We start from the raw sequence: 13053 nt of genomic DNA, 5'->3' as shown, positions 1-13053 counted from the left end.
GGACAAAGGGCAAGGGGGAGGGCCAGGGGGCCATTGGCCATGGCAAATAGCCAGGGCAGCACCAGTGGAAGAAGAAAGCTGGCTGTGAATTGGCTGGGACGGGTGGCCAAGGGTTGGTGCATAAACATCCCATTCCAGACCAGGAGGGGCCTAGAAGCCCCCTCCCCCAGATAGGGATGCCTGGCTTACCCCACTCCGAGGTCTCCAGAGTTCTGCATCATGATGCGCCGAGAAGCTTGGCTCCGCAGCACCACAGCTCCAAAAGGGATGTGATCCTGGTCCAGGTGGACTTCAACGCCCTGGCAGCAGCCTTGCACAATGAAGAGGGAGCTCAGGACCCCCTGGCACTCGAGCAGAACCTCCTCAGAGAAGGGCAGGATGCGGCTCTTCGGACTGAATGTCACTTCCACATGACAGGTGCCCCCCTGGGGCTTCAATGTGATTTCACCACTAGGAGACATAGTGAGCACCTGTCCAAAGACACCCAGTGGAAAAGACGCCATGATGTGGGATGCTCCTCTCCTGAAAAGAGTCCCAACTGGCCAGTCTCATGTCCAGCAACACTGCAGGACAGGCAGAGGTTCAACTGGGAGATGTTTTCAGTGGGGAGAAATAGCTGGTCTTCCTCCAGATGCATCGAAAATGATCTGGCTCCAAACAAGTTCCGAGTTTGGGCTCTGCTGGTGCCCCAGAGACCAGGAGGCCCACAGTGCATTTCTCACCCACACTCTTCTGCTGCCTCCTGCTCTTCCTCCTTGCCCCACAGAAAGTGGAACTTTTCATGCAGGTTTTTACCCCACGGGAGGCCCACCCAGCAGCCCCTATTTCGTCTGGAGAAGCAGCCACTTGAATCCCTTGGGGCAGGAGAACCCACCGGCCCCCTCCCCCCGCTGAGGCCCTCCTGGGCACCATCTCAGGAGGGACAAGTCCTACCTTTGCTTCCTGCAATTCCGGGATGGAAGCCACAAAACTTAGGCTGAATACGACAAATGTGACACTGTTGTTCACTAGTGTGACTCCCTTCTTCACAATGTGCCCTGGAGGGATAGCTCCGAATTTCACTACTTTCTGGGGAGGCTCCACAACGTCTATCTATGAATGAGAAACAGGCAGGGTTAAAGAAGAGAATAAGTGGAATGAATTGGGGGGGCGGGGGGAGAGATAAGAAAGAAGGGGGAGGAGATCAGAGGGCTGAACCAGGGAGGGAAGGAGTCAATGGGGTCCTGCCCTGGGCTGCTGCATGTCGCAGTCAGGGTGGGGTCCTGATGTGCTGATTTGGCCCAGCTCTCTCTCTCTCTCTCTCTCTCCCTCCTTCTTTCCTTCCTTTCTTCCTCCTTTCCTTTCCTTTCCTTTTTTGAAACATCACAGCACAATATCAGCAATGCTCTGAAAAAGCTTTCTAGGCTCAAATGTTGGTGCTTTGAAGCTGGCCAGATTACTCAGAGATAGCTGCAAATTTTTCTTCAGAAGTCCCAAATCTCCTTTAAAAAAAAAATCAAGCTCCACTTTCAAATCATAAATGAGCAAACTCTTTTTAATTGTGTGCATAGGAGATCAGGGCCATTTAGCCCCCCCACCACCACCCAATAGGTGACCATAGTGGGGGTGAGGAGCAGCTCCTAAAAACCTGACTCCTTGCTTTTAATGCGGACTCCTCAAAACTGCAGGAGTAACTGGGCAGGAGGTGCTGAAACCCTTTGCCCACCACAGAGGAGGCGGCACCCTGAGCAGCAGGTGAGCAGGCTGGAAGGCTGACTCTCTCGCCCGACCCTTTTCTTCCAGGAGCCTGCCTAATCTCACCTTCATCTCAATGCCTTTCCCAACAATCTCTACAGTCTGCTGTAAGATCCCATTTATTTCAAAGGTGACAATTTCATGGTAGGAAATGGCTTCTCGAGGATAGAAGCTGATGGGAATCTCCACTTTTTCTCCAGGACTTAGAGCTGCAGAACGGAAACTGATCTCAAGGCAGGCTGTGTTGATGAACAAGCACTCCACACTTTGAAGAGATAAGAAGAAGGTGGTTATTTGGCTTTGCAAACTGTACTGGGAACACCTGACTTCCTTGTTTGCCACCAGTTTCCAAAACTATCAAATCGAAATAAACCAGCATTTAATCCCATGTGTGTTAAAATTAGGTTTATTACCCCAGAAGTGATTTGTCCTGCATTATAAAACACTTGAAAATCTCACTGACCACTTCCCAAATTGTCTGATTCCAGGAGAAGAAAGAGGTTGAGATTATGGAAAGGCAAGGAGCCTGCTGGTTTTGAATCCAGCACCTTCCAGTCTTGCAAGTTCTGGCACCTCCGATGGATTTGGGCCCTGTATTGCCATTTGGGAGATAAGAGCCTCAAGGGGGAGAAAGCCAACAGAGGATAGTCCGACCCTTGGGATGGGATGGGAGGACTCCTGGCTCTTGTTCCAAGGAGAACTTTTAATACACTGCCTTCGGTAATTCTCTGCAATAAAGCCATTTTGTGTTTGTTTGGGAATGTCGGTGGACAGACGGATGGGATGGAGGGAGGGAGTTCTGAGTTCATCCTTGATGAGCATTCTCCTCACATAGCTACCTACTGCTCCATCCCACCAGGACTCACCTCAAGAGGCTGCAGCTCACCTGGCTTTCCTGCTGTCTTTATTAGTGATCACCAAGATTCTCTTGGAAATGGGCATCCCAGCTTGGTAGATGAAACTGTTGCCAAAGTCCACTCTGAGGACCGAGAAATGGATACTGGGAGCCAACACTGAGCCTTGCAACACACATGTAAATGTAGGGCCGTGGCTTATCTATGAAAGAAGGAAGACACAGTCTCAGCAGAGCAGAGCAGAATAGAGCACCTGGCCGTCTCCAAAGAGGCTTTATCATTTACTTTAACATCACTGACAATTTATAAATAATTCCATTGCTGATGGATTATTCTGCACTAGGCTACATCAATGAATTCAACATGTTTTATTTAATAACAAAACATATTGAGAAATTTAACAACAAAACACAAAAAAGTATATGGTGAGGCTAGCAACACTAGAAACCTAAAAGGTGCAGGCAGTGGAAAGTATCCTCTTAAAAGGGATCAGATTGTCAGCCCTATAACCATCTTTATCTTCCCTTTACTTATAATCATTAATAATCATATTTTTAATTCATTTCCATTCCCTTGTTTTAATCCTCTAAAAATGGTTCATAACAGCATATTTCATATACAGTTCATATTCATATATATGTGTGTGTAGTTATACATTCCTAAGATATTTCCCAGCAAGTTTTAAACTAAATGCCAATATATATTCAATGTGGTATTCCCCTTACAGAATCCCTAACCCTTATCTCTAAATTTTTCAGCTTTATTATTTCTTTTAATTTTAGCCAACTTTCCCTTTTCTAAATTTCTCTGGTCTTCCTTCTTTTTTCCTTCTTATATTTCGCACATCTTCTCCCCTCCTTCCTGTTCTGTTTTTTGATGTTTCTTCTTGTAGAATTTCTTCTTCTTTTGTTTAATCCTGGGAGCGTTTTCCCTTTTATTTATTAACTCTGTCATCAATGTCATAGTTTTAGTTCCTTTAGTGTTTTTTGGCAGTAACTCTTGTTCTCCATGTCTAAGTCACTTTCTTCTTCCTTTAACTCTGCCTCACTGAAATTTCTTTGTTCTTCTACCATCGCCATTATTTTCTTTGCCAGTACGTCCAATAATTCCCTTCTTTCTTTCAGCATTCCTCTTACAATTTGCAATTCCAACTTAAAGTCTTTGTTTTATTTCTTCCATTTTTTAAAGTTATTGATATTCAAAGGCTTTTGTTGCAATCCTTGCCAAAAGTCTCCTTTTATCTTTGTTTTCCTTATTAATCCTTCTGTCTCTTTGTAACAATCAACACCCAACAATCCCAGGAAATTGCATTTGTATATCCTCTTAGTAGAATTTCCCCCCCCTTTTTTAAATTTCCGGGGTTCTTATTATTTTATTTGTCTTTTATCTCGCAACAATTATAAGACCAGTAAATTTCCATAAAATTCTGTAGGAAAAAAATATTTAACCATTAGATGGCGCTCTGTATCACTTTCCACTTTTCAAAGTTCTTTTCTTTTCTCTTTTCAATTATCCATGATTAGCTTTCTTAAAAATAGTCAATTCCAGGCAAGTCCAGCATTTTAGCCAATGCCTAATTAATGCCAAATTATATATATTATTCAAAATTTAGTCTCTAATTTCGTTGTAAATTTTAATACTCCAATTTTGTTTACCTTGTATTTTCCTCTTATTTTCTGTTTGTCGCTGTGATACTCTTAAGCGAGGGCTCTTTCTTTCTACTTCTCAGGGTTGTTAAGAAAAAATCAAATTCTCTTATCTGGTTACATGTTGCTCACCACTTCACCACTCCAGCACATACTTAGGTCCTGGCAGCTTTCCGTCTTCAGGGCAGCCATTTTAGACTGCCGTTTCTCCCTGTCTTCCAAGGAAGTAATACCTAGCTAGGGAGGGGAGATGCAGTTCCCCTTGATCCAGATGGCGGTCTCCCTCTCTTCCCCCACCCCTCCGAGGTGGGTCAGATGATTCCTGTCCCTTAGGGACCCATCAAAGCTGCGCACGATCCTGCTCTCTGATCCGTCATTGATGGAAGCGCCACCGGAAGTCCTAGAAGCTAGGAATAGACACTAAGCCCCTGGGGCGCCCCATACGATTCAAGCAAGTCGATGGCAGGTTGATAGGCAGAGCCCCAGTCACTTTAGTCACTGAGCTTGTGAGACTTGGAGATGGGAGATCATTGGCAGCTCATACATTTTGTGGTAGCCCCCAAAATAATGGAGCCGCTCATCCTAAGTCTTTCTTGGCTGGACAAATGGGTTCTGGCCATCAGGTGGGAAGATGGCTAGGTAAACTAGGACCCCTTTGTACAAGTGCTCATGCAGCACCTCATGATGACACCTCCAACAAACTTATGCTTTGAGGAAGATACCTGCCTCAGAGTTTTAATTCTGTTGGGGGTGTTACTTGGAACCCCGACACAGATATTCTTCCATTTGCAAGCCCATTAACATGTGTAATGTTATGAGAAAGTTTGATCTCTGGATAAACCAAGATGTATGGGGTTTAGAGATCATCTGATGAATTTTAGATCAGTTATTTCTGAGTCAATTGTCCCTTTCACTTCTTTGTTAAAAGATAAGTCACCCTGAGATCAATGGTTGATATCCTGGAATCTGAGGGTGTCTGAAACGATGGTGTGTTTGTCAGGCTTGTGCAGAAAACATCCCATCAATGAGTGGGACATTGTGGGCATCTGAAGAAAGCACAGCTGGCTGTGGCTGGCTGATTTATCTGAAGAGAGGTAGATTTGCTGTCAGGTGACGTGATTTAATTGGGGTAACTGCCGGAATCCTGACACAAGACTTGGCCACTGCGACACCACAAACAAAAGAGCCACTAATGTGGTTTTACTGCAGAAAACTAGCTCAGGGACCACCAAAAGCTCATTTATTTAATAGTTGTTGCCGTCAAACAGAGCGTTACTATTTTATATGCCACTTTTTCTCCAAAATCACAGGGGGACTCAGTATGTCCATAAACATAAGTGAGCATGTAAAGGATATAATTGTTATGTTGATGTAATCGCTATAAGTTCACCTTGAATGCAATAACTGCAGAATAGGAATACTGTATATTAAAAAAAACAGCCGGATTTAGCTGGGAGCAAGTCCCGTTGAAGACCAAGGGCATTGAGTAAATGAGGATAGGCGTGGGACCATGTCTAGATACAGTTTCTCCAGAAACAGACTTCAGCCAGCGGGGGTTTCTCCCCAATATTTTTATACCTCCTTCTTTTTTATACCTCCTTCTTAACACAAGGCACAAACCTACCCTGCTCCTTCCTGCTCCTCTTTTCCCCATAAGAGCCCTGTGACCTGGTCATTCAGAAGCAGAGTTGGATCTTGGAGCATAAATGACTGTTCTCCTGCTCCAACCAGTACTCCTGCTGGCTGGGAGTGCTTCCTTCCTCCTTGGGCCAGGCTGCCCTGCCTGGAACTGGTGCTAGACATCCAGGGGTTCATGGTACAGCCATGGGCAACAGAAGCCTTGGGTTCCTACCTGCAACTTGAGTTCCATGTCCTTTAAGGTGAAGGCCTTCAGCGGGTGGAAGGAGAGCCTGGCCTCCACCCGCTCTCCGGCTTCCACAGAGCCACTCTCTGGGGAGAGGGCAAAATACTGCCGGAACTTCTTGCCATTGCAGAATTCCCAGGAAAAGGTGAAGTTGAATTTGCCGGTGTTGAGGATGGAGAAGTTGCACTTTGCATAATCGTTGACTTGCATCTGTCCAGAACAGAGAGAAGGTGGTTAGTCGCTTCATCCCCTCCCTCCAGCTGGAAGGTCTGCCAGCCTCTCCTCAAAGACGGCCATGCCTTGCATTCCCTCCTCTGCCACCCTCATCTTCCAAGGCAGGTGGTCCTCCTCACTGCCCATCAGGGAGGTGGCCAGACTTCATGGTACAGCAGCTCCCAACCACAGGCCCTGGGAATGGAAGGATGTTCCACACTCAGAAAGAGAGAGAGGCCCTAAAGAAAAGTCCAGGGAGTCTGGGGTTGGGGTTCCCGTGGAGGGAATTCCAGTACAGCCCCCCATGTATCAAGAGCTCAGCATTTCTGCCTCTGCCCTCCAGGGATGTTCCTGTGAAATGCCATATTTCGTGAGGCCCTCAGAATCTGTGCCCTCCCTCCCCCTCCAATACACAGGGATGCCTTCCCACCTTCCTCAACAATTCCAGCAGGATGGAAGGAGACAATGTAAGGGGACACCCTGGGATGTAATTAGACTCCAAACCAAGTTGAGTTTAATAATACAAACAATCATTCAAGAAAACCAAATCTCCTTTCAGGGTATTGGTCTAGATTTCTATCAGGTAAGGAGGGAATGGTCCCTGTGGTACCCAAGGCAGCCATCATGTCTTCCTTCAATATCCACCACCATCACAAACTCAAGGACCTACAGAAAAGCTGACATTTTTGGCAAAATTAAGTAGCAGCCTCTGGTACTGCTATATTACCAAAAGTTATTTCAGGCCCCAAATTTTCTTTAAAAACTATTTTTTTTTCTTACAAAATATCAATGATGGACAGTTGTGGTTGTGTACTTTTGGTGGACTTTTCCATTGATTTGGAAAAAAAGATGAAATTCCTAATGTGCCCCTGAAATGTTGAGGGCTCCTGAAAAAAAAGTAAGCCCAACAAACTTTTAGCTCCCAAGGAGTTCAGACCCTGAGTCCGATCATTCAAGAGGAAGAAGATGACTCTGGGCTACCTTTTGGGATGGCCATGAGTGACGGCTATAAAACCCCTCAATCATAAAGCTTCTAATCCACAAGGTAGAGGAAGAAAAAGATTCTTGGGGGGTGGGGGGGGGATTGAATTGGCCAGGACATGCAGCTGATCCTTTTCTATCACAGAACTGAAGATGCTGAGTAGGAAGCCATGAAGCCAAGCCCACCGAAGGTGGTCTCCAAGCTTCCTGCATGTACGTTCAGGCCAGCCTTGCTCTGCTCATGGCCCTCTCACCTCACGGAAGTGGATCTGCTTCGGATGCTCAGGGTTCAGCTCAGTCACCACCCCGTGGTTTTCTTCACATTTCACGGAGACATTCATGGTGTGGCCAGTGGCTTTGACATTCAGACAGAGCGGCTGGCTTTTCTTCTTGACGTCACAGAGAAGGTTGAAATTCACTTCTCCTTCCTGAGTCGGTGTGAAGTGGATGTGAATGGGGAATCTGGTGAGAAAACACATTTGTTGGGTTGAGTTAGCTCTCTGGGCCTAGGATCTGGGTGTGTGTCAGAGCCCATGCAGTGGTGGGGTTGATTTCTGGGCTTCTGGCTTGGCTGCACCCGATGGGCATCCCTTGATTCATTATTCTTTGGTGTTTCTACACTGTTTTAATTATTGTTAGCAACTCAGGTAGGATGAGATAAGCAGCCATATAAACTGGACGAATGAATAAATTAATAAGTAAATGCCAAATTTTTAAAATGCTGGTCTCTGGTTCCTGAGCACCTTCCAGTAAAAAAGCGGACCTATCCAGATCTGCTGTTGACAGCAAGTTGGCTGTTTACCTCTGTACAAAATCAGAATTAAAGAAATTAAAGAACAAGCATTCCACTTAATGATGAGCACAATAGTTATATCCAAGGACCCTAAAAACAAAAGGGAAGGCCTCAGCAAAATCTCAGGGAGAAAATCCTGTAAATCATTTTTTTTAAAAGAGAAATACAGGTAGTCCTTGACTTACAGCCACAATTGAGCCCCAAATTTTTGTTGCTAAGTGAGACATTTGTTAAGTGAATTTTACCCCATTGTACGACCGTTTTTGCCCCAGTTGTTAAGTGAAACTGGCTTCCCCTTTGACTTTGCTAGTCAGAAGGTCAGAAGAGGGCAGAGGTGGGATTCGCTGGTTTGGACTGTTTCAGGCAAACTGATTGTTAAGATTATGCACAACCGGCAAATCCCACCATTGGCTGGCCCCACTCGCCTTGGCCGGTAGCTAGAGTCATGCCTGCACCCACCACTCTGGCTCTGTTGCTCGCTTGCCCAGACCATGCAGCCCAGCTGATCTTTGCGCCCGCTCTGCTCACTGTGGCTGCCTGTGAAGGTAAGGCGCTCGGCTGAGCGGCCACCTTGGGGGGGACACAGCAAGATTCAGCCACTTTTCAGGCCTGGTTCTCACCACCGCTTGCCTTTCCCTAAGGTCAGGGGACATGCCAGTCCCTGGCTCTGGCTTTCCCCGGGGCCTCCGCCCATATGCCGCGCACTTGCCCCTTGCCCCAAGTCGGGCCGCTGCTGTGAGAAATGATGTGAACCCCGTGGGCTGGAAGTTAAGTCTGATGGCGAGGAAAGAAGATCCGCTCCGGGCTTGCTGCACAGAGCCTAAGGACCGCTTGGTGGGGGGGAACACGATGCAGCTAAGCTGCCTTTTGGGCCCAGCTTTGGCTTCTGCGGGGCCTTCCAGGTAGGAGGCCTGAGAGAAAATGCCGCCTGTTTACCCATCTGCCAGCCAGGCTGGCCTGGAAGTGGCATGTCCCCTTGTGGCGGGCTGGATGTGGGACCCGAGGCAGAGCAGAGGTTGAGCAGGCAGCAGTCCAGAGCAGGGCCCGAAAGGCGGCCAAGCTCCCCATCGAGAAGCCTGAAGCCACTGCCTCAGTGCCAGCATGAGAAGCTTCCAGCTGCCACAGGCTCAGTTCTGACTGGCAGAGAGGTGGAGACTGGAGGCCAGTGTCTCAGGGCAAGTGTGCCCAGCTGTGCCAACAAGGGCCAGAAGTAGCCGCCCACCGTTTCCTGCTGCAAAACCCTTTTTAAAAACCTTGACTGTTGGGCAAAGAGACCCAGCAACAGTGTCGAAGAATCACCGTTGCTGTTGCTGCACAAAGGTAAGTCTAAGGTTCTAGCCATTGCCACCACCATTGCAGCTCACCTGCGCCACCCCACCTTGCCGTGAGTGACATTGATTTGGCCATGCCCACTCAGTCACATGACCACCACCCCAGCCACACCCACCTAGTCTTTGGGACAAACCAGTTGTTAAATTTGTTGGATCCCACCACTGGAAAAGGGGATGGTTTGAATTGTGATCATGTGACCATGGGGATGTCCCAACAGTGTAAAAAATGGTCATAAGTCCCTTTTTTCAGTGCTGTTGTAACTTCACTAAATGAAATCGGTCACTAAATGAACTGTTGTAAGCTGAGGACTATCTATACTTGTATTTTTTAGTTAATCAATTTTTATGGCCACCAACTTGCAAATTGCAATTCTGGGAGGCTACATCAGATTGAAAGAGTGCAAAAAATAACCAAACCAGAAAAAAAACACAGCAGTGAGTATGATACATTTGAGGCACCCCCCCACCCACCCCCGTCAGTCTCCTAAATCATCTTCTTCCCATCCATCCATCCATCCTGCAAGCCAGAACAGGCATTCTATAGCCCCTTCAGCCTCAATTGACCAGTGGTGAGATTCAATTTTTTTTTACAACCGGTTCTGTGGGCGTGGCTTGGTGGGCGTGGCAGGGCAAGGATACTGTAAAATCTCCAGTCAGAGGTGGTATTTGCCAGTTCTCCAAACTACTCAAAATTTCCGCTACCGGTTCTCCAGAACTGGTCAGAACTGGCTGAATCCCACCTCTGCAACTGACCATTTGGCTGTCCCTGCCCACAGTGGCCGGCTCATGTAAAGTCAATTCAGAAATGAGAAATCAAATGTAAATAAATGTGCTACAGGAGAAGAAGGAAAGTTGGGTCCAGAGGTGGTATTCTGGAGAACCGGTAGCAGAAATTTTGAGTAGTTTGGAGAACCGGCCAATCCCGCCTCTGACTGGCCCCACCAACCCCATCTCTTCTCTGCCTCCCAAGTCCCAGCTGATTGGCTGGGTCTTCTTTGGTTGACCTGTAAAAAAGAAGCTGAACGGAGCTGGAAAGCAGGTTAGTGGGGTGGGGAGGGAAGGGAAGGGGGATTTTGCAGTATGTCCTTCCCCAAGCCATGCAACACCCACAGAACCAGTAGTAAAAAATTTTGAATCCCACCACTGGCTAGATCCAACTCTATGCAGTCACTGGGTGCTCCTTCAGTCAGCTGGCAGCTGAGGGAGAGCAAGGAGAAAAAGTGCTTTTCTGCACCTGCACAGCACACCTCTTACCTGGAGCAACCTGAGGAGTTGAGGTGATGGAGTTTGAGGACCTCAAACCAGGTTACATTAGTTTGGCCCTCCACAACAGTCCCCTTGTTCACCCCTGCTATAAGCCACACAAACCTATCTTAAGCTACCTCAAAGCCACATCAGGTCTCATCCTGAGGGGCTGCTTGCCCCCTTTAACGCCCGATTCTCTCTCTCCTTCACCTGGAATGAGGCAGGACCAGCCCTTCCATGGGCTGCACGCTCAAGCAGTTGATTCGCCCCTCTGAAAAACGGGAAGCGTCTCGGAAAGCAAAAGTATAGGCTTTGTTCTCATCATTGTGAATATGGATGCACTCACGAGCTTCATGTCCTGGAAAGAGAGAGGCCTTTGCAATGTGGAATTCAGGGAATTTAGGAATTAAATTTCACTCGAGATAAAATGGCTTGGCAAAAACTTGTGAAACAGATCTTAGCAAACTGATTGCAATGTGGCTGCAAAAGAAGGCCAAGGTGCTTTTAAGATGCCCCAGCAGAAATCCTAAATCACAGGAAACAAATGTTTATCCTGGTTTGGAGGGAGGGAGGGAGGAGTGGGAAGCGCAAAAGGGAGGCTCCTCCTCCAGGTGTCCCAATTTAACGTCTGCATTGCGTTTTTCTTTCTGTGGACTTGAAAGAGCAGAAGGTTTAAATCAGCTGCAGGAGCTGAAATTTCTCCTTGTCCCCTGAGGTCTTCTCTGCTTTGTCATCCAAATGATTACAGGGAGTCCTCGACTTAAAACCGCAATTGAGCCCAACATTTCTGTTGTTAAGTGAGACATTTGTTAAGTGAGTTTTGCCCCTTTTTATGACATTTCTTCCCCCAGCTGTTAAGTGAATCACTGCAGTTGATAATTTGGTAATCTGGTTGTTAAGTGAATGTGGCTCCCCCATTGACTTTGCTTGTCAGAAGGTCACAAAAGGGTTCGCTGCAATGGTCATAAGTGTGAACCAGTTGCCCAGCATCTCAATTTGGATCCCACGGAGCGTGGGGATGCCGCAAATGTCAGAACTGTGAAAAGCGGTCCTAGGTCATTTTTTGCAGTGTCGTTGTACCTTTGAATGGCCACTAAAGGAATTGTTGTAAGTGGAGGATTACCTGCACATCAGAATTAAAGTGGAAAGACTGTTTTTAGCAGAGCTGACGGAAGGCTGCCTTGCAGGCAGTGCCCTTCGAGGCCGTGGGGCTACCGAGAGGGAGGAGGAGCCAGGAGCCCTGGGGCCCCCAAGTCCTCCGGGGCTGCTCTTACCAATCAGAAGCGAGTGGAGATTCAGGTGGACTTTCTCGAAAGAGACAGCCGGGTCAGTGGTGTGGCCCACCAGGAGGAAAGGGACCGTGATGTTGTGTTCGGAAATGGTGAAGGTCCAGAAGGATTCAGTAACATCCAGATGTTTGGGAATGAATTCGAATATGATCTAGAGAGGAAAAGACAGAGGCAAAGTTCTGGCACAGGATGGTTCTCACTGGGCAGGATAATGGAACAACAGGGAATTTGGCGTTTTAATTCCAAAGCCTTTAAAAGCGTGCTAGAATTCCAAAACAGCATTTAACTGTTGGATGTTTAAAGGTTAAATAAGATTTAAAATATTACAGTATATCGAAGACTTGGGTGAGTCTTTCATTGCTGTGTGAAGGGCCACAGAGGGTTTTCTACCAGCTGAGAAGCCTTCCGCCTTCACTTCCAAGCTGCTGGAAAGGAGATTAAGGCAGGAGCAAATATCCCAGCATTCCGTATCTGCCCCCGCCCCCCGGAGAAGGAGAGCCACAACACTCTGGGGGAAAGAAAGGAAAGAGCCCTATGATGGGCTGAACCAGAAGCCGGGAATTTCCTCCAAGCCACCCCCGAGGGCTCCAGAGCAGAAGGGGCTCCGAGCAGCCGAGCTTTCTGGGCTTGAGCCCCCCTTTTCACGCACACACCTCTATCTTCTTCTCTGGCCGAAGGAGCCCCCGCTCAGTGAAACAGATGAAGGCTGGGGGAGTCTTCCTCTCCTCCTGCTGCTCACACCTCCACTGGAAAGAGTAGGTGGCGTTGGTGGGGTTCAGGACGGCAAAGCTCCTGCCGTGAAGACAAGGGGAACATAAGGACCACCTAGCCAGGTGTTTCTCTTTCATCACATTGAAGCAGCAGGCCTTTTAATGTATTCAAAATGAGCCTTTACACAGAGGAAAGAGCTACAAAACTACCCTTCACCAAGAGATTCAGTTCCATTAGTTGAGGCTCAAACTCTCTCCACGTTTTGGCTGGACTGGCACAACATAGTGGACTGGGTGCCTGAGCTCCATGGACACACACCTATCACACTTTTCCCTTTTGTCATGTGATGCCCAGGAAGGAAGAAAGAAACAACATGCTGAGGAATTACAAGC

At 47.4% G+C, this 13053-nt stretch overlaps 1 protein-coding gene across 4 annotated transcripts in view; it reads right to left on the bottom strand.

Annotated features, from left to right (window-relative positions):
* Positions 1 to 13053, bottom strand: part of HYDIN (HYDIN axonemal central pair apparatus protein) — a 343587-nt gene that overhangs the window by 15468 nt on the left and 315066 nt on the right. For all 4 annotated transcript variants that reach the window (XM_087940240.1, XM_087940242.1, XM_087940241.1 and 1 more), the window contains exons 71-79: positions 12604 to 12742; positions 11936 to 12101; positions 10872 to 11019; positions 7547 to 7754; positions 6087 to 6308; positions 2621 to 2790; positions 1801 to 1999; positions 934 to 1092; positions 190 to 470 (exon numbers count right to left, since the gene is read on the bottom strand). In XM_087940240.1, coding sequence (XP_087796366.1) covers positions 190 to 470; positions 934 to 1092; positions 1801 to 1999; positions 2621 to 2790; positions 6087 to 6308; positions 7547 to 7754; positions 10872 to 11019; positions 11936 to 12101; positions 12604 to 12742 — 1692 coding nt within the window. The remainder of the gene's footprint in view (positions 1 to 189; positions 471 to 933; positions 1093 to 1800; positions 2000 to 2620; positions 2791 to 6086; positions 6309 to 7546; positions 7755 to 10871; positions 11020 to 11935; positions 12102 to 12603; positions 12743 to 13053) is intronic.

The sequence above is a fragment of the Pseudonaja textilis genome, chromosome 11 (genome assembly GCF_049901715.1).
Source record: "Pseudonaja textilis isolate UNSWEBS1 chromosome 11, rPseTex1.2, whole genome shotgun sequence".
NCBI classification, from domain to species: Eukaryota; Metazoa; Chordata; class Lepidosauria; order Squamata; family Elapidae; genus Pseudonaja; species Pseudonaja textilis.
The sequence above is the reverse complement of the archived record's forward strand: the minus strand, read 5'-3'. Positions and strand labels throughout refer to the sequence as shown.